Source organism: Serinus canaria, chromosome 6 (assembly GCF_022539315.1).
Source record: "Serinus canaria isolate serCan28SL12 chromosome 6, serCan2020, whole genome shotgun sequence".
In the NCBI taxonomy this organism is placed as follows: Eukaryota; Metazoa; Chordata; class Aves; order Passeriformes; family Fringillidae; genus Serinus; species Serinus canaria.
Window position 1 is genome coordinate 32652813 of NC_066320.1, and position 20392 is coordinate 32673204.

Sequence of the window (20392 nt, forward strand, 5' to 3'; positions counted from 1 at the left end):
GCCTGGCTGCTGCTTTGCTGGGGTTAATTAGTGCTTGCATTACCAGCCAGTGGCCATTTCTCCATAGCCTGGGAGTTATTTTTCCCTTTCAGCTGGCCTGCAGTGACATTTTGTGCTCACAAATGTGTATTCATGGAGCATTTGCTGTGCCATCACGCTGCAGCCCACGTGGGTTTGTTTTCTTGGGGCAATCCATGGTGCTGCTCAGAGCCTGTCCGTGGGCTGGCTTTTGTTCATATCATTTCTTCTGTCAGGCTGATGCCTTGTTAGAAGTCAGACTGCAGCCAAATTCAGGGCTGGAAAGCTGATATAAATATATCCATGAAACACTTTGGATAACTCATGGAGGCATCTTGGCTTTGCTTCCAGAAGCAATTTTTTTTTTTTTTGTTTAATGCTGAGTTTTAAGACTTTGGGTTCAGGCTATAGACTTCTTGTAGGATGTATTTAAAGGAATGGAGGACTTGGATTCAAGTCTTTTAAAGCTTTAATGGAGTAAAACTCTCTTGATTTCTCCTCACAAAGAGATGATGGGAAGGCTTGGTTTGAGTGCTGCTCAGAGGGGACTCTTCCCAAGGGGAGCTGTAGTGCTTTCCACTAGAAGTAATTCCATTTATTACTTAAAATGGAAGGGTTTTGAGAAAAGCATAGCAGCTGCTTTCAGTCTCTGCAGATAATTTCCACAATAAACTCTGCAGATTCATGCCTTGCTAAATGTTGTGTTGGTTGCTTTGAAAGCCTGAATAGCAAAGAGGTGATGAGGAAGTGCCTGTTTTCAGTGATTTTGGGCAGAATTCACACAGTATGGATTATGTGGTGGGCCAGGGGCTAGGCTGAAGGTAGTGGGTCTTTAAATTAGCCATAAAATCACTGAAGGTGGAGAAGACCTTTGGGATTTCTGTGCTCAGTTTGTTACTGAAGGCTCCTCCTGAGCAGGAGCTGCTGGGAGCTCTGTTTTGTGCTGAAACCTGACTTTTCATGGGGGAGAGCTTTCCCCTGAGGCTGCTTTGGCCAAGGAGGGAGAAGTGTGGGCTTTGGGGTCTGTGGGTCCCAGGGCTGGGCTTTGGGGGTCTGTGGGTTCCAGGGCTGGAGTTTGGGGTCTGTGGGTTCCAGGGCTGGGCTTTGGGGTCTGTGGGTTCCAGGGCTGGGCTTTGGGGTCTGTGGGTCCCAGGGCTGGGCTTTGGGGTCTGTGGGTCCCAGTTCTGGGGTTTGGGGTCTGTGGGCAGTGCTGGGTTTTGGGGTCTGTGGGCAGTGCTGGGCTTTGGGGTCTGTGGGTCCCAGGGCTGGGCTTTGGGGTCTGTGGGCAGTTCTGGGGTTTGGGGTCTGTGGGCAGTGCTGGGTTTTGGGGTCTGTGGGCAGTGCTGGGTCCCAGGGCTGGGGTTGGTGTTTGCCAGGGAGCTGCTGCTCTGCAGGGGTGCCCCACTGGGAGCTCATCCCCAGGAGTTTTCCCTAAGGGAAGCTTTGCAAGGCAGATGGAGAGAGCTGGCCTCCTGTGTTCCCCTCTTGACCAGGGAATGCTGGAGTGGCACCAGCTTCAGGCTGCAGGGTTGGGGATGGCACCACTGGCATGGTCTGGGCTGTGCCCTCAGAGCCCCCCAGCAGCCTGGGCACTGGCAGATATTCCCCACCCAGCTCTGCCCCACTCTCAGTCAGTTTGCAGCTCTTTGTGCTCCCTTGTGCTTTATTTTCTTTTCAGTTTAAGCAGGGAGAGCAGAGAGGCTGGAGCCATTAATGCTGGGACAGTCACTGCCCTGGAGATGTGACTGTGTTGGTGGCTGACTAATTTCATTTTGGCATTTTTTTCTCAATACCCAACTGTTGTGTACAGCAAATCAAAAACCCAGGGAGCAGGCTTCCTTGGCCTAGATTTTCCTGCTGATATTTCAAAAGCTGGCTGCTTTTCTGAAAGCCTTTCAGAGTTCTGTCAGGGCAGAGGGATTGTCCCAGCTTTCTGCAGCATCAGAGGGTACAGAAATACCTCCTTGTCCAGGGAGAAAGGCTGAAGTGAGGAAATAAAACTCTGTCCTGCACATGGTGATGGAGAGTGAGGAAAGGCAAGAGCCTGCAGGAGATAATTGTTGGGTTTTTTCATTCCTAGTTGATCTCTTGGGACTGCTGAAGTGGAGATCCAACACGAGCCTGTTGCACCAGAACTTGAAGCAGCTGATGAAGGTTGATGGTGGTGAAGTGGTCAAGGTAATGAGTTACTGTCTGTAAAAATCCCAGATTTTGAGGTGTCTTTATTTTAGGCTCCCCAGACTTTCCCCCTCAACCTCACTGCACTCATTTGCACACCAAGTTGCAACCAGGACCCTCAAACTTCAGGGTGCTGATGCTCCTCTCCCTGCCCTCCAGGAACACTTCAGATGTTTGAGAGCTGATCAAACACACATCAAATGCACATTTCTGAAAATTAGGTTGTTTTTTTCCTAGCACTTTGGTGAATTTTTATATACAGACACATGAAGAAAAGGTGTTTTTCTTTTCAAGTTTAGACCATCTTGGAAGTCTTACGTGGTGATGTTAAATGCATTTTTGATCTGTGGATGTGGAAATGCAATCCCAGTGTGTGCTGCTGTTGTTTTCTTTTAAAAAAACACTTCTGGAAACATTTAGCTGAGCCAAGTTATTTACATTTGCCAAGGCCACTGAGTGATTGCAGAGAGCTACATAAAGACAGGTTCAGCTGTGCAAAAGAGGAGGCTGGGACTTTATTGAAGGTGTTGTAATAAATCAAATCTAAAAGAGTGTCAAAAGATGTTCTTGGGGACAGGTGACCCTGGGGAGTTGTTCCCTTACTTCAGGGGATTTTTAGTGGTTTAACAGAAGCATAATGAAGCCTCAGCTTGAAGTAACTTCAAGCAGCACCTGGGAATGCAGATTTTGTCCTCCTGGGAGGGTGGGGTCCCACAGATTTGTGTTTTAGGAAGGTTCTGCTTGCTGTGGTTTTGTCCTGGGTGGGTGATTTGGGAGCAGAATCTTGCCTGTGGCTCCTGCTGAGCACTGCCATGGCTCTGCCACTCGTAGTTCTCCCTCTTCTCCAAGTGGGACATCCCAGTGGCATGTTCCTGCTGGGTGGGGATCAGGGATTTCCTCAGGATGCACCACGACTGGGGTTGGAGTAGAAGCAGTTTTGGAGTGAGTTCTGTACCTGGCACATGCTCAGGAGCTGGTGAGATTCCCTTCTCCTGCTCCCAGGGGTCTGAGCACAGCTGGAGTCATGCAGAGGGCACAAGAGGGAGTGTTTAATATTGCTTCCACCACCATTTTTGTCCTTTTTTAGAGGGCCAGTGCTTGCATTCTCCATCTGTTGCAGCAGTGTTCCATCTTTGGGGGCTGCTCCATTGCAGGATCTGGTTTGTAACTGTTCCTTTCTGTTCCTCCAGCTCCCTTTGCCCTTCATGTTTTTAACTGCAATGCCCAGTGCAGCCTGGATCTCTTTAGAAAAAGTATTGATGTGATAAAAACCATTCCTCTTTTCTGTTAAGCCTTTGCCTGATTTTAAAACTCCCAGTGAAAGGTCTGGGCCTGGGTGTTCATTTGTTTGGGTGGAGATGAGCCCAGCTCCCCATTCTGTGCCTGTTCCCAGAGTGTGTGGAAGCTGTAAATGTTATCTGCCTTCCCCAGGGGCTCTGGCTCCATTTGTGCAGAGTCTGTGCAGTATGAGAATGTAAACTAATAGTGCAGGAATTATTCATGCCACCTGAGAAATGTCCTGCCCCTTCACTCAGCAGCAGCATCTCTGCTGTGCTCTTCCTGCTGCTACACCAAGTCCTGGTGAACAGATTTCAGGCTTGAACTCTGCTCATGAAAGTCAGGCTGAGGTGCCTGAATGTGAAATCAAGGCTTGATCAGCCTCCCAACCATCCTTTGGCTTCCAGGGGACTCAGAGTGTGGGACCCAAGAGTGCAACTTCTCTTCAGACCAGGAGAGAAACTTCTCCTGTCAAGGCTCAGAGCTGTGCTTTGCACTTCCCTCCCTGCCAGCTGGCAGCAGCCACAGAATCATTTAGAATTACAGAACCATTTAGGTTGGAAAAGACCTCTGAGATCACAGAGTTCAACCTTTAGAACATCAAGTCCAGCCTTTAATGTGCTTTATTTGCACATCTTCTTTAATGGGATGAGTAAGGCTGTGGGAAGGTGATGTGTTCCTTTTGCCCCCGTGGTGAAATTATGAGCTGGCTCTTCCCCAGGACTGGGCTGAGATCAGCTGCAAGAATTTGGGCTGTTCTGGTTTTTCATCCTCAGCAGCACGAGCTGTGACTCTGTGCTCAGTTGGTTTAAGGAGTTTGACATTCAGCTGTGAATGGGGTTAACTCCTGACATTTGACTGTAGGTTTAGGAGATCAGGTGAGTCAGGCTTGATCCAGGACACTCACTGAACATCTTGAAAGGTGGAAGGTGGGAGTGAGGCTGGTTTCCATCCCTCTCACAGGATGTGGAATGCCTCTTGTGGCTGGAGCCTCAGGATCAGTTCCCTTCTGCTTGTTGAGATGTTCTTCCCTCTGTCTCATCCACTCGTGTTTTCTGAAAATCCCTTTGCCAGGATTCTCCTCCTGGGAAGATGAGAAACCTCAGAGAAAAAACAATATTATCTCATTTGCTTCTCCCTGTTTTTCTGCTTTGGAAAGTGGCTGGAGATTGTTTCCCAACAGGTGCATGTTTGATTGATTTCATGTGAATTATTTTTAGTTAATGACCAGTCACCATCAGCTGTGTTGACTCTGAGGAGTCAGCCATGAGTTTTTATTATTCATTCTTGTTAAACCTTCTGTCTGTGTTCTTTCTCTATTCTTTAGCATAATTTTAGTATAGCATTCTTTAATATAATATAAATACATGTAATAATAAATTAGCCTTCTAAGAACATGGAGTCAGATTGACTCATCTCTCACCTTGTCCTGGGAGCCCCTGCAAATCCCACACATCTACAAGGCAAAAACTTTTTATTTAAATTTTATTTCCCTGTGAGGGTGGGCAGGCCCTGGCACAGGGGCTGCCCTGGATCCCTGGCAGTGCCCAAGGCCAGGCTGGGAGCACCTGGGACAGTGGAAGGGGTCCCAGGGGGTGGCACTAGGTGGGATTTAAGGTCCCTTCCAACCCAAACCACCCTGGGATGATTTGAGACAGATGTGCTGGAACCTTCCACATTTAACCCCTTCTTTCTCAACCCCACCTGAGCTGTGCTGCAGCCTGGCTGTGCCCTGGAGGAGCCCCTGGGTGTCTGTGCCAGCTGGAGGAAGGAGCTGCTCAGGCACAAGCCCATCCCAGCAGAACTGATGAGTATCTGGCACTGCATGGATCCCTGCCTCTGGGAAGGACTCCTGGAATTAGGAACCTTTTGTCCTTGAGCTTTACTGGAAGCCCTGGCACTAATCTGTTTTTCCTCTGGTGCTGCACAGATGGGGGTGCCCAGGCAGGGGCAGTGAAGACCTTGCTGGGCAGGTTTGGGGCTGGGGCAGCAGTGGGGGGCTCTGTTCCCATGGCTGCATGTGGGATCCCTCTGGGATTTGGGGCTGTGCTGCAGCCCTGAGCAGGGATGCTCAGCTCCCACCTCCCTGGCATGAGACTCAGTTGCTTGTGTGGTTTGTGCTCTGGAGCTCCCAGATTCTCAGCAATGCATGGGCCTGGTGACCGTGTGGTGAGGCTGCAGTTTGGAAGTTGTTGTTGTTGGAGCATTGTCACAGATTCAAGTCCTTGTCCAGGTGTGCCAAGTGTGACTTCTGACTTCATTTTTTCTGTTGGACTGATAACCCATGCATAGATAATCAACTTCACTAAAAATCGTCTGCTGGAAAGAAAAGTGTTGGATTTTCCAATTTTTTTTTTTTTTTTGCTAACTTTTAAAATGCCTTTATTTTAGCAAAACTACCCGTAGAACCCTGTGTGGAATCTCAATTTCATTTTCCTTTGAAATCATGGTGAGAGCTGTGTTGTTTCTTTGTAGTTCCTTCAAGACACACTGGATGCCCTTTTTAACATCATGATGGAGAACTCAGAGAGTGAGACCTTCGACACTCTGGTGTTTGATGCTTTGGTGAGTCTGCAGTGGGGAGGGTCTGAAGTGTTCCTAAAAATGGGGAATTGATGATAGAATCAATTTATTAATGGAAAAGATCTGAGCTGAGAGTTATTGATTAATTTAAAAGTTATATTTAAAGGTTCAGATCCAGAGGGAGTTGGATTCTGTCATGTCATCCTCCCAGGAAATAAGGAAGCACTCACATCCAGTCATTTTAATGGATTACCAGCAGAATTTAGGACAAGAACAGAAATTTTAATGTCAGTGATGTCTCTTCTCTGAGAAGAAAGGGGAATGGACAAAAATTGAAGATATTTGGAGACTAACACACTAATTATGCTGGTTTTTTCAGGTGTTTATCATTGGACTGATTGCTGACAGAAAATTTCAACATTTCAACCCTGTCTTGGAGACTTACATCAAGAAGCATTTCAGTGCTACCCTGGCCTACACGTGAGTTGGAAAATTTATTTTTCCTAGTGTGACTTGGAGAATTTTTCCAGGTAATGTCATTTAATTACTTGTTTATGTAGCTTAATTAGCAATGTGCCCATGAGCTTGGGAGGCTCTGGAAGAAGGCTGGGGGTAGTCTTTGTTTCTTTCTTGAGATAAATTGGTGCAACTTTCAGTCCTGTGCAAGGAGAAGTTTTGATAGTGCTGTAATGAAGAAGGGGAGGATTTGACAATTTTAGGAGTTGTTTTGTAAGGAAAACAAGAGCAATTCTCACTCATACTGGAAGGAAATCATGTCCATTTAGGATGCTTCAGATACTGGGTTTTTTTGTGCATTAAATGACACTGTACCCCATTCATCCACATTACTGTCAGTGTGGGGAAGAGGCAGTGGATGACACAAAAAAAGTCCATTATTTTTATTGTCTTTAGTAGTTTTTGACAGCTGGAATCTTTGTTGCTGTGGTAGACTGAAGGAAAAATGCCTGATGGTTATCTTTGCAGTGCTGGGGGGAAGGCAAACCCAACCCTGGAAGCCTGGGGTGCCCTTTGCTGATGCAGAGTCTCTGTCAAGGGACCTGAAAATGATGATTTAAAAACTGTGAAGAATCATAAAATCATAGAATATCCTGAGCTGGAAGGTCCCACAGGGATCATCAGTCCAGCTCCTGGCTCTGCACAGAGACCCCAGAGACCCAGGGCATCCCTGGAGTGGTATCCAAGTGCTCCTGGTGCTCTGGCAGCCTCGTGCCCATTCCCTGGGCAGTGCCCAGCACCCTCTGAGGATGAATCTTTCTCTGATCCTTCTTTAATTCCCAAAGAAGATTTGAGCCTGCAGTCTCAAGGCTGATACTCTGATCCCTGATCACTCCTGTGGAGCATCCTGCATCACCTGCTCTTCTCAGAGAGGGCTGAGGGTGGTCCTCTCATGGCATGGAGAGCATCCTTCCCTCCCTCATGGGCAGGAGGCAGAGACAGGGAGGAGCTGAATTCTGGCTTGAGGTGTCCCCATGGATGTGACAGACCCCTGCCCTCTCCCTGCCTTTTATTCATGGAACATCCAGCTTGGAAAAGAGCTCCAAGAGGAGCCAGCCCAGCCTTCAGCCCTGAAGTAAAGAGAGGTGGCCTTGGCAGTGTTTAAGGGCTTACTTGAAATTCTCAGGCAGTTTGCTCCTGCTCCAGCAAATCCCCAGGCTGCAGGATCTCTGTGTTGTTTTCTGGTAGTGGGGAATAATGTGGAGTTGTTTACTTGGAGTGGGGATGTTGGATCATGCACTGGAGCTGGGATGATTTAAAATGGAATTGCTCGTGGTTGCATTAAAGCCCTGATTGATATTCATTGGAAGGGAGGGAGCTGGAATGGGATTATTTTGAAAATTGTTTCACTTTCGAGTTTGATAGGCTTTAAAATGGGGAAGAAGAGAATTTCCAGCTGGTGGTGTGTACTTTGAGACATAAATTTTACAAATTTCAGCCCAAAATCCATGGGAAAGCTTTCTAAAGGGGAAGCCTTGCTGAATGAAGAAACTCCTGCTTTGTGCTAATTCTAACAGCATCCTTATATTTAATTTAATTACTTTTATTGCTCTTACTTATTTATAATTTTTTATTCTTATTTATAATTGTTTATTATTATTTTTAGTGGGTGCATCTTTCTCAGAGCCTAAATCTGAACATCCAGCAGAAAATCAGCCTTGCTGGGATTTGTTGTCTTTCTTGTGTGTTAAACGAGGTTATTATGGTCTGTGGTTTTTCTTTTTTTGCTCAAGAATAAATTCCAGCTACTTATCAGCAGAACAAAACCACACTGAGTTTATTAGTTGAAGAATTAATTTTGTAGCTCTGTGAGCACATCGTTTTTCGTTAAACCTTTCAAAATGGAAATTCTGTGAGAATACTTGTAACTTGTTTGTGGGGTTTTTTTTGTTTTCACACAGGAAACTGACCAAGGTTTTAAAAACCTATGTGGACAATGCTGAAAAGTGTGGGATCACTGACCAGCTCTTCAAAGCCATGAAAGCCCTGGAATACATCTTCAAGTTCATTGTCCGCTCCAGGATTTTGTTCAACCAGTGAGTTCAACCTCCCCCTGCCAGTGATGCCCCAAAACTGCCAACATTTTACAGTCCAGCAGATAAAACTGCTCCGTATTGCACTGGTTTAGAACTGCTTGAAGCTGTGAGGAGTTATTTCAGGAGAAGGGTTTTCCCTCTTTAGCAGAGATCTGTGTTTTCAGGAGCAGGGAATTGGTAAAATCATCACAGTTTAGGTCTCTGGACAATTAAAGCTTGGCACTGTTTGGGGAGACTTCTGTTACTGTATTGTGTTTTATACACAAGATTTTACAGAAGTTATAAACCAAGCTGATGGGATCTTCACTTAGATTGAGTCCTTTTACTGCTTGTTAGCAGTGGGAACAACCTTATTGCAAGGGATTTATGTAGAGCTCTTCAGTTACCATCTCCACCACCCTTTCCTCTCTAATTTAGGGCTTGGAATTTATTTCTGCAGGAGCCTTGCTGTGAGATTCATAAAATACTGGATGTCACTGAGGCTGTAGCAGGGCCTGCAAATCACTTGAAAACAGAAAAAATAAAATTCCCTCTGGCTGCAGATTGGATTTACAGAGAGTCTGACCCTCCAGGACTGGCTGTGGGATTTCCTTGTGGGAAGCACAAATTCACAGCCCTCCAGTGTGAGACCCAGCCCTCCATGCCAAGGGATTCATCAGCAAAATTAGGGATTGCAGGAAGAGCCTGTGGTTTGTTCTGCTGCAGGACTGAAGCCCTGCCTGGGGGGTGTGATTTGGAGTGATTAAAATGCAGGATTGCTGCTGCTCCACTGAGCAATCACAAGCAGCAAGCTGAAGCTTTTCTTCCAAAATATGGCATATTTTTAACTTCAGGAAGAGGCTGGTGGGCTCCATGGATGGATGGAGCATTTTAGCAGTTGAGTTCTGGAGAAATCCATGGAAGTTCATCCACTTAAAGCGTGGTGGAACAACTGTTTGTTCACTACAGCAAAGGCTGATAAAGGCAAAATATTACAAGTGACCTTTAGAAATCTCTCTGATTTCCTCAGTAGTGATCCCAGTGCTTGTGGTGTATTTACTACAGTCTTAAAATCCTCCAGGCAGTGCTAGAAGCACCAACCTGGTGTAAACCTTGATTTCTCCCAGCTGCAGAGATGTTGTGCCTTCTCAGGTATATTAAATAAATAGATGTTATTAACTGACAGTAGGAACACATTTGTGACTGACTTGTTTATTTTTATTATAACTTCCCTTTTGAAAGGCAGAGCTTTTTGTCTGAAGCACTTTGATTTATTGGGCTGTCAAGTTCAGTTACTTTTTCTGTTGGTATAAGTTTCACCTCTCTAATCTGTTCAGGGGGACACTAAAATCCATTAGGAAAATGGGGAATTAACAAGTTTATCCTGCATAACCCCCCTTTAGTTTAAGCCTAAAAGGGGAATAGAAGTGTGCACATCAAAGTAACACAATTTAGTGGTTTGGGTTTTTTTTTTTCCTGCAGTATTTATTTCCTCTGTGTCCAGGTTAAAATCAGCTTTTACAGAGCTGGGACTTCCCAAGGTTTATGGGCACAGCATTAAAAAATGAATCACGTGAACTTCAGTGTAAAGCAGCAGGAACATGCTGAGCTCCATGTTCATCCCAAGGAAAGCCCATTTCCAGCTGCAGTGTGTGATCCATCAGGATGTAGCTTTAGATGGGATATTGGCCAGGATTTCCTGGCTGGGAGGGTGGGCAGGCCCTGGCACAGGGTGCCCAGAGGAGCTGGGGCTGCCCCTGGATCCCTGGCAGTGCCCCAGGCCAGGTTGGAGAAGCCTGGGGCAGTGGGAGGTGTCCCTGCCCATGGCAGGGGTGGGACTTGATGGGATTTAAAATCCCTTCCCACCCAAACCATTCCATGATTTTGATCTTGGAACATGAAGAAGTTGTACAAGGGTTGTAGCTAGCAGATTCCTGGATGAAATTCCCTTTCTGAGCTGCAGACTACATTCAGGACCTTCCTAACTGGGTTTAATTCCAGGAGGAAATGGAGGAGAGTGGGAGGGAGTTGAACTGGTGCTGGGAGCTGCTGCAGTGGGTGTTGGTGCCAGGTGTTTGTGGGGAGCAGAGCCAGGGGCAGCAGGGAGGGCTTTGGAAGCCCAGTGGTTGTTGTTGGGTGAGGTCTTGATCAGTCAGAGGGGTTTAACTGGGGGAAGGAGTTGTGGGGTGGTTTAGTGGGAAGGTGTGGTGTTTGGGAGGTCCCCAGATGAGGTGAGAGATGACAATCTGACTCCAGGCTCTCAGAAGGCTGATTTATTATAATATATAAAAGAATGCTGTACTAAACTATACTAAAGAAAGAGAAAGGAGACATTAGAAGGCATAACAAGAATGAATAATAAAAACCCGTGACTACTCAGAGAGTCTGACACAGCTGGACTGGGATTGGTCATTAATTAGAAACAATTCCCATGGAACCAATCAAACATTCACCTGTTGGTAAACAATGTCCAAGCCACATTCCAAAGCAGCAAAGGCAGGAGCAGCAATCAGGTAATTATTGCTTTCATTCCTCTCTGAGGCTTCTCAGCTTCCCAGGAAAAAATCCTGGGCAATGAGGATTTTTCAGAAAATGTCACAGTGACAGGAAGGGACCTTGAGCTCATCCCACCCCTGCCATGGACAGGGACACCACTGACTGTCCCAGGGTGCCCCAAGCCCTGCCCAGCCTGGCCTGGAAGCCCATGTGCTGTTAATCCCTCCCCCTGTTCAGATTTAATCTGGATCCTTTGTTTGGCCATGTTAAGTCTGACTAACCCTGGTGTGGGTGAGTCCCACGTGCTGCCTGAGGAGGGGAGGTTCTCAAGGATGATGTGGAGCCAGTGCTGGTGTCCCCCTGGTTTTTCCAGTGGGGATTGTGCCATGCTACACCTTGGAGCAGAGCAGGTTCCGCATTTAAACCCCTGCAGAGAATTCCAGGAGCACTCATTGTACCAGTGCCCCAAGCTCTCCACCTTGCCTGTGGTTTTTTGGCCTCTTGTGTTGCTCAGGTGCCTCTGTGCAGTTTTTACCCCCCTAAAAGCATCTGGGAGAGAGAGAGGGGGCTCCCAGTGGGCAGCTCAGCTGTGAGGAATCTGCCTGGGGGCACAGGGACCTTGCTCCTGCAGCTGAGCTGGGGCTGAGTCATTGCTCTGTGTCAGCTGTGCTGCCTCCATGGCAAACTGAGCCTGAAATTAGTGCTGAAACACAATTTAACCTCAGTGCCTCTTCCCACAGAAAAGAAATGTCTCTTCTTAGTAAAAAGAGGCTCGATGGGCTCTTTCTTTCTTTCTTTCTTTCTTTCCCAGGGTTTAAGGTCACTGACCTTGGGCCCCTGGTAGATTTTAATGATTGCTGGCAAGTTGGCTGGCTGCTTTCTGCCTTCATCAGCACAAGGGTCCTGGCAGGCATCTGCAGGGTGGAGAGGCTGTGCCTGGCACAGGGAGCTGGGGCACTGCTCAGGGATTCACCAGAGACTGGAGCAGCTCTGCTGCATGTGGCATTTCACCATAAAAATCTCTTCCTCCTGCTGGCCCAGCCTGGCCAGTCTGTCTTGTCTTGAGTTTGGTTTTTTTTGTTGTTTTCCTGTAAGAAAGCTCTTGATTCAGTGAAGAAAGTCGTAAAAATTCTTGAGAAAGCATAAGACAGAAAGTGGCCATTTAATTGTTTAAAAAACACCCAGCAGATACTTCAGAGCAGCATTTCCATTGTGCTTTGTGCTGATGACACCTCGTTGTTTTTCAGGCTGTATGAAAACAAAGGAGAAGCAGACTTCAGGGAGTCTCTGCTGCAGCTCTTTAAGTCCATCAATGAGATGATGAGCAGCAACTCTGACCAGACTGTCATAGTCAAGGTTTGTGCTTCCCACATCTCCAGTTTTGCATCCCCAACCACAATAAGTGAAATATTTGCTTGTTTGTGCTTAAAAGCTGGCTTTGCTTCAATCAAGGTTAATTCTTGGTACTTCTGCTAAAGGGTTTGTGACTGTGTAAAGAGCTTTCTTTGAGCAAGTAAATTTATAGAATTCTGGAATTAAGTTGGAAGAGACCTCTGAGGTCATTGAGTCCAACCTTTAATTGCTTCAAAGCCCTCACTTTAATTTTAAAAGGAGAACTTACTTTGGGTTCAGTGGTATTTGGCTTTTTTAACTCGTATAACCTTAAAGTGGAGGTGTTTTTAAGATATTATACTTCAGATGCTGCTGACAGTGTAGATCCTCATATTTTAATGTATTTATTTGTATCTGAGGCTATTCAGGAACTTCAGTACAGGATCTTAAGCCCTAGTACATATTTTAAAAAGGAAAATTAATAATGAGAGAGGCTGGAAGTTCCACCTTTCATCCCTTACACTTTTTTTGTGTCCCTTTAAATCTGCTTTTGGGAACATTGGCTGATGCAATTGGGAAAGGGGTCTGTGCCCTCAAATGGTGCTGATATCAAAGAGCAAAAGCTCTCAATTGTAGGACTGGCAGAGTTTAGTCTCCAGAGGAGGCTGGATACAGAAGTTAGTGGATCTTTTTCATCATGGAAAGCTACAGAGGCTGCCCTAAATGTGTGTTTGATAAGCTGCACCTTCAACTTCTCCTTGTGCTTCCAACCAGAGCTTATAAAAAAGGTGAGAGCCCTGACCCAGCCCTGCTGAATCACTTGAGAGATGATCAAGGGGCTGAGGTTTGGGGTAGGATTTGGGGACAGTTGGGCTCTTCCTGCTCAGGTGGTTGCAGAGACAGACAGTGGGAAGTCCCTGTGCCAGTGGAAGTTCCTGGAGCAGGGAAAGTCCTGAGTCAAAGCCCCCAGTCCTTTGTGGCTGAGCTCTGGGGCTCCTGATGCCAGGCTGAGCACAAAGCAAAGGGGGATAAAGCACATGAGGAGGAATATTTCAGCAGAGAGGCCAAGACTGGATCATCTGATAACAAAGTGGGGATATTGCACATTTCAGGAAAGCTGTGTTTTCATTTCATTGCCAAAGCATCTGTCCTGAATGGAAATGGGCAGGTGGAGGCTGTGGCTCAGAGTGCTCTCTGGGCTTTGACAAACAAACAGGGAGTTTGCAGATTGCAGGAGTGCAATGGGAGGTTTCTTCTCCTGAGACTCCCTTGCAGGTCCTGCTGCAGGAAGGCAGATGAACATGAGCTTTTATTTTAACAATTTATACCTTGGGGGGGGGGGGGGGGGAAGGGAAAAAAGCTAAAAATGGATTTGGTTGTGTTTACCTGAGATGCAGGAAGGGAAACTGCCTGGTGAGGACTGGAGAGATCCCAGCAGCATCCTTCAGGTCCAGAGCTCTGCAGGCTTGGGAGAGCCCAACTCCTGTGTGTGTTTGTGGGGTGGGCAGGGTGGGCTCAGAGTGCTTGAGGATGCCTTGCAGAAGCCTTGACAAGCTTTCATTCATTATTTATTGCTTTCATCTCCTCTGGACTCTAATTCTTTAGCTCTCAGAACACATCATTGCTGCTATTGGCTTTTTGCAGCTTGTGAAAATTGCTTTTATGATGTTCAGGTGTCCACTGGAGCTGTGCAGTGTGAGCAGCAGGCAGGAATGTGTGCTTCTGTCTGAGAGCAAAACTGTGGAAGGGGTGGGTAAATGTGGGGTTTTTTGGAGAGAGTGAGTGTAAGTTGTGTGCACCCTGCCTGGCAGAAATGTGTGCTTCTGTCTGAGAACAAAACTATTCACTTGGTGGGTAAATGTGGGGTTTTTTGGAGAAGTGAGTGTAAGTTGTGTGCACCCTGCCTGGCAGAGCTGCAGGAGGTGCCAGGGACACTGTGGGGTGGCATTAGAGGCCTCCTTCAGCATCTCCATCTCTGCTGGGGGAGAGGAGCATCAGCTGGAGCTGCCAGAGCTGGGGCTGAGCCCTGAGCTGAGGGGTGGGGACACTGCTGTCAGGAGCAGTGAAGGACTCCCTGCATGTCCTGGCACTTTGGGCAGGACACCTTGGAGCCATCAGGGGCAGGGTGTGGGGTGACAGGGCTGTCACCTGCTGTCACAGAGCCTTGGAGCAGCCCCTGGGTGCTGTGCTGGTTCCAAAGCCCTGGAAGGGGTCAGAGGGGTGCAGAGGGGTGGGAATGCTGCACCTGCCCTGCAGGGAAACCCTGATCTCCTGTGCTCTGGGCTTTGCACAGATGCAGGCATTGCTGACAGCCTCAGGAGGGGACTTAAAAGGAATTAAAAAGATTTTTTATCCTTTCTGAACTTTGTTGTTCCAGAGGGTTGTGGAGGCAGCCAGGGCCAGAGCTCAGGTGCAGGGATGTGCTGGGTGCAGCCTCTGAGGGAGGCTGGGAGAGCCAGGAGGGGAAGGGAGGGCAGGAACCACAGCTGGCATCTCCTGGGGACACTGCTGGGGACCAGGGCTGGGCACAGGGAGGGGCTCTGGGGGCAAGGAGATGCTCCAAAGGCTGCAGCATCCCTGCCATGGAGCCAGGCTGGGACACCTGGGGGGGCTCACCTGGAGAGGAGCAGCTCCAGGGAGAGCTCAGAGCCTGGAGGGGCTCCAGGAGAGCTGGAGAGGGACTGGGGACAAGGATGGAGGGACAGGACCCAGGGAATGGCTTTAAACTGACAGTGGGCAGGGATGGATGGGATATTGGGAATTGGGAATTGTTGGCTTTGAGGCCCTGGCACAGGGTGCCCAGAGCTGGGGCTGCCCCTGGATCCCTGGCAGTGCCCAAGGCCAGGCTGGACACTGGGGCTGGAGCACCTGGGACAGGGGAAAGTGTCCCTGCCATGGCAGGGGTGGAAAATGATCTTTGAGTCCCTCCCAACCCAAACCAGTCTGGAGTTCTGGTGCTGTTGGATAATTTGCTGAAGTTTTATGGAAGATCAATGATTTTAAGCAGATAAGTGCCCAGGTCCCTGTGTTGTGCAGGAAGATCAGCAGATCTTGCTGTGTAGCAGTTTTAGGCTTTTTTTCACTGATTTTTGTAAATATGGGGGGAGTTAAATAAGTGTAGACACAATAAGTGTGTTTGGACAGAGATAAGAAGTTGCAAACCCTACAGAGAAAATCAAGGTGCTGTACATGAAACAAGGCAGGTACTTCTCTCACCCATCCCACTGCTCCCATTTCTCCTTGCAAAAACTGGAATTTTCCTTCACAGTTTATCACCACGGGGCAGAACTGCCCCTGGAAACTTTCTCAGAGATGTTTCCAACTTTTTGGGCTTGATGGACTGGATTTTTGTTTCTCTCTGCTGGGGGAGTAACCTTCAAGCTGACACAGAATGAAAGACTGCAGACTTGTGTTCTTAGCAAGAATTCCTCTTTATCTCTTCAAATATTTATGTCCTTGTAGAAGCTGATGAGCTGCTGTTGACTGTAGTTGTTTAATATTTTGCTTTAAGTTTTTTTTCAATTTGATTCTTTCAAGGCTTTGTGTGCATGCATGGGGAAAAAAAGTTTCTTTAAAAGAAAACTCCCAGAATTGTACAAGGATTTAAGGTTGTAGAGCACAAAAAGAGGCTTGGAATTTGTACCTCTTTTAGGATTATGGACAGTCAACAAGTCTTAGGGGGGAATTCATAAGGGTTTTATATATGTATATTTATATATTACATTAAAAGGTTATTTTTGAATTGTCTGGTACTACTTCAGCTTTGGTTTTTGGCAATTAATAGGTAAAATTCCATGGGATCTTGGGATGTGGTTTGAGCAGAGCTTTGCTAGCACTCTGCTGGTGCTTTCACCTCATTTCTTTTGCCTTTTATAAACTCAGACATGCTGGAATTAAAATGTTGGTGTGCAAGAATGACTAAAACCCACTCTCAGCCCAGGTTATAATCAGTCCTGTAGGTTTGAATTTGGGAAGGTGAGCTGCTAAAAATGACAATGTTCAAAACAACGCAGAAGTTGGAGTTTTTTTAGTTAATTAAATAAAATTTTATGGATATTTTGGGGGATGTTTCAGTGCAGACAGACATTTCAGGGCTGCACTTTGTCAAGGTGTGGGGTTGTCCAAGCAGTGATTTGAGCTGACAGGCTGTGGCTGTTCCCTCCATGACAACAATTCCCCTCTGGTGCTGAGTGCCAGGGCTGCAGCAGTGGCTGGGCAGGGGAGGCTCCACTTTCATTTCCAGGCATCATTTGAGGGTGAAAGCTGCTGCAGGAAGGTGAGCAGCATTTGGTGGTGCATGCATCTTTAATGGTTACAAGTGTGCTGAGCCTTCCTGGGTTCATTCCTCCTTTTGCTAATTGGTGCATGATAATTATTTCCTTAACCTTCTCCTGCTGCAGGATGAGCTCAGCTGGAGCCTGGAGTGATGGTTCAGAACTGCAGATATTCCTTAGTCAGGGATTCCTGCAGCCCTTGGGGGGCACAGAAACTCCTCCTGCACTGGAGGGAGCTGGACCCTTCTCAGCAAACATAAATTGCACAAAAATTCTAACCTACACCTAAAATATTTCACTGAATTTAGTGCCAGAGGTGCTGCTTGGCAGCTGGGCTAAAAGCTGCTTTAGTTTGTGAGCTGAATAACTGCTCTGGGCTGGGGCAAATCTCAAATATTGAGGTTAGGTGTTCCTGGATATTGTTGGATGCAGCTGCTGACTGGGCTGGTTTGGATGAGTTTAATGGAATGGCACCCAAGATAATGCTGGGGTGGAAGGGAGGTGCTTTGTTGAATGGCACAAAGGATGAAAATTAACATTAAAATAATGTTCTCAAATGGAGTCAGGCGAAACAAATTTATTGCTTTGTCAGACAAAGAGTTCAGGAGGATATCATGTGTTTGGCACAGGGGTTTTGTGCTTAATTTGGAGGTCAGGTGTGCTGATGGAAAAGAATGGCTTTGGAAAATGACAGTTTTAAATTAAGGATTTTTTTTTTGCTTTTATGGTCTACAAAGAGCTGAACTTAAACCCCAGAAAAAAAGCTGTGGTGTTCTGCTCAGAATCCATTTTGTTTAATACTTCGCAAATGTCATTTGGTCAATCTGATGACAACCTTAAGTTAGTTTTTATTTAAACAGCTCCTGCAGAGAAGCTTTTGTGACACTTATTTTTGTCATTCCATTTATAAACCCAAGAATGGGATAATTTTCCATTGTTAGAAGATTCTTTTTCTGTCCTGCTTGTTTTTCACTCCCCAGTGACCCACTGTATTTTTCACACAGGTGATTTCACTGTTCTATTGAGAGGTCTCACCATATTCTCAACTGTGTAACAAAGAAAACTAAACGAGTAAAACTCATTTTTCTGTTACCCACAATTATATTAGAAATACTTGAAGTTGTTTAGCAAGGTTTCCCTGTTGTATTTTAATGTGTTTTTATTTGCCTGATGACACAAAGAAAAGGCTTTTACTTGTCCTCTCATCCTTGTGTGAAGAAATTAAAAACTCCAGAAAATTCCTTGGAAAGCAGCTCCTCCTGGTAGTTTTAGAAGTTGGGCCACAACTTCTTTATTTTAATATCCCAATAAATAAATGAAGCTTGCACTTATTCCAATATTCAAGTGTCAAAGTGAAGTTTTTTGAGGTTTTCCCCACCCAGCAAAAAACTGCAGGAAAAATTCCTTTTGGAGAATCAGGCTGAATAATTCAGATGATAAACTTTTAGTCATAGAAGCTCTTTGAACTTTTAGATCTGGGCAATGTGCTAATTTTCCTCGTGGTGGATCCCATTCTTTACCCATTTTTAGTTCACCAAACCTGTCTGGAAATGAACCATCAGTGAGAAAAGAGCAGTGTGGGCAGTGCAGGGGACTCACCATTGGTGTGCAGAGGGGCCACTGCTGGAATAACAATTCCATTGCTCCTGATCTTATTTATTCTGGCCTTTTTGAAGGGTTTTTTTTTCCCTTAAATGATCTTTTCATACCAACATTGAGTTGGTTCCTTCCACACACACGTGACCTCCCTGCCAGCTCTGGACAGGTTCAGGAGGACAAATCAGCTGCTCAGTTCATTGATGCTCAGAGGGACCACTGCTGGAAAGAACAATTCCATTGCTCCTGATCTTACTTATTCTGCCTTTTTTTACCACATCTGAAGGGTTTTTGCACTCAGATGATCTTTTGATACCTGCACTGCATTTGTTCTCCCACACCAAGGTGATGTGGAGAAGTTGAGGAGGGCACAATTAGCTGTGAGGTCATTAGGAGCCCATCAATTAATTGATCTGGAATTTATCAAAGGGTCCTGCTCCAGACAGAGCAGGTTGGGATGATTTAGGGAAGGAAGGAGAAATCCTGGGAATTGCCATGGGCTGTGCAGGGAGCAGTGCCCATCAATTATTGCTTCATTTATTCCATTTAAAGCAAAGCTTTGACTTTTCTGGCCCTGAGTATTTTCACTTAGTGAGTTGTGTTTCTTGGCCCAGTTAATTGCCTTTTTTCATGGTTTTTAAAGGGATCCTTGAGGCACTGAGCAGCTCCATGGCTTCTCTTGGCAGCTCCTGCTCAGAGGGAGTGTCAGCTCGTGGTTCTTCCTGTAATTTCTGTGGAATAATTCCTTTTACACACGGATATGGTGTTCATGGAGGGGAAATTGATGTGTGTTTGTGTGGCTGGGCTGGAGAGGATGAGCCACAGCATCTCTGAGTGGGCTGCAGGCTGCCATGGCCTTGCTGATGTCATGCTGAGCCACATGAGTCACAGCCTGGGCAAAAAAATAAAATCCCAATAACACCCCACAGCCAAGAGAGCAGTGAGTGTGTGAGGAAATTCAGCTCAGGGAGAATTTATCCATTATTGATGCCACACACTGGCTCATTGCTGCTTTCACTCCTTTTCATCCTTCCCCTTTGCTGCTTTATTTGTGTGCTTTGTAGTACTGGAAATGACTGATTTTGTGCCTTGATAAGGGTGGGAATAATTTGTCACTGGTTTTGCACAAAGAGAGAAGCCCCTTGGGGCAGTCAGATTTTTATTGCAGCCCAGCTTGAAACTGTGTGTAATTATTGAGTGTGTGTGTGAGGCTGATCTGGCCAGCTTTGGGTGTGCTTCTCCTGTGATCACAGGGAAATTACTGCAGAAAACTGCTGGAGTGAACACTGAGGTTCCTCACTACTGTGGTTTTTTAATGCTGGTTGGAATTTTCAAGTGCTTAAGGCATCCCTGTGTAACCATGGAATTAAGATTTTGGGCTTCCTTTGCTGTGTGCTTCTTGTGGAAATGAGGAATTGGAACCTTTGTCCAGTGCTGATCGAGAGTGAAAAGTAATTAATTTAATTTCTTGCAATTGGAGAAAACCTCCCCAAACCAGATGCTTATTTTTTTCCTGCTGTTACGTGGAAAGACAAGAGCAGAGTTATTTTTTATCTGCTGCATTTATGATTCCTCATTTATGCTTTGCAGTGTCCTGGGAATAACCAGCATTGCAATGGAGTTTCTGCTCACAAAAAATCTACTTCAGCTGCAGCTTGAGCAGAGTGAGATCTACAGTGAGAGCTGCTCTCCCACATGATTTAATACCAATAAAAAATTATTTTAGTAGCCCTTTGGCTTGGACAAATACAGATTTAATCACAGGGCTGCACAGCATCGTAGTCTGATCTCTTGTCACATAATCGAGCCAGCTGAGGTGGGAAATTGGGAAATATACTTCCACAATCTTCTTTAAATCTCCAGAATTAAACTTTAATTGGTTTGTCCATAAAGTAGACCCTCAGTTACTGCTAATTGTTGCAGCTCCAAGCTGTAAATGGCTGTTGTAAATAGTTTTACCCCACTAGTAGTTCATGAGAGCCATTCAAGTGTTAATTTTTACGCTCGGTGTGAAATTTTAATTCAAGATATAAAATGCAAGCTCCCTTTTAAGATCTGTTACTAAACATTTATGGCTCTGTGCATGTGAATGATCAGCAAATAAACCCCCACTGCTGCCTGTGGTTCCTGACTGGTCATTGGAGCCCTCATCCATCACTGCTCCCT

General features: G+C 46.1%; 1 protein-coding gene across 2 annotated transcripts in view; it reads left to right on the forward strand.

Moving 5' to 3' along the window:
* DOCK1 (dedicator of cytokinesis 1) overlaps positions 1-20392 on the forward strand; it is a 271299-nt gene that overhangs the window by 53277 nt on the left and 197630 nt on the right. For both annotated transcript variants that reach the window (XM_050976529.1, XM_050976530.1), the window contains exons 19-23: positions 2099-2196; positions 5950-6039; positions 6377-6477; positions 8415-8549; positions 12272-12380. In XM_050976529.1, coding sequence (XP_050832486.1) covers positions 2099-2196; positions 5950-6039; positions 6377-6477; positions 8415-8549; positions 12272-12380 — 533 coding nt within the window. The remainder of the gene's footprint in view (positions 1-2098; positions 2197-5949; positions 6040-6376; positions 6478-8414; positions 8550-12271; positions 12381-20392) is intronic.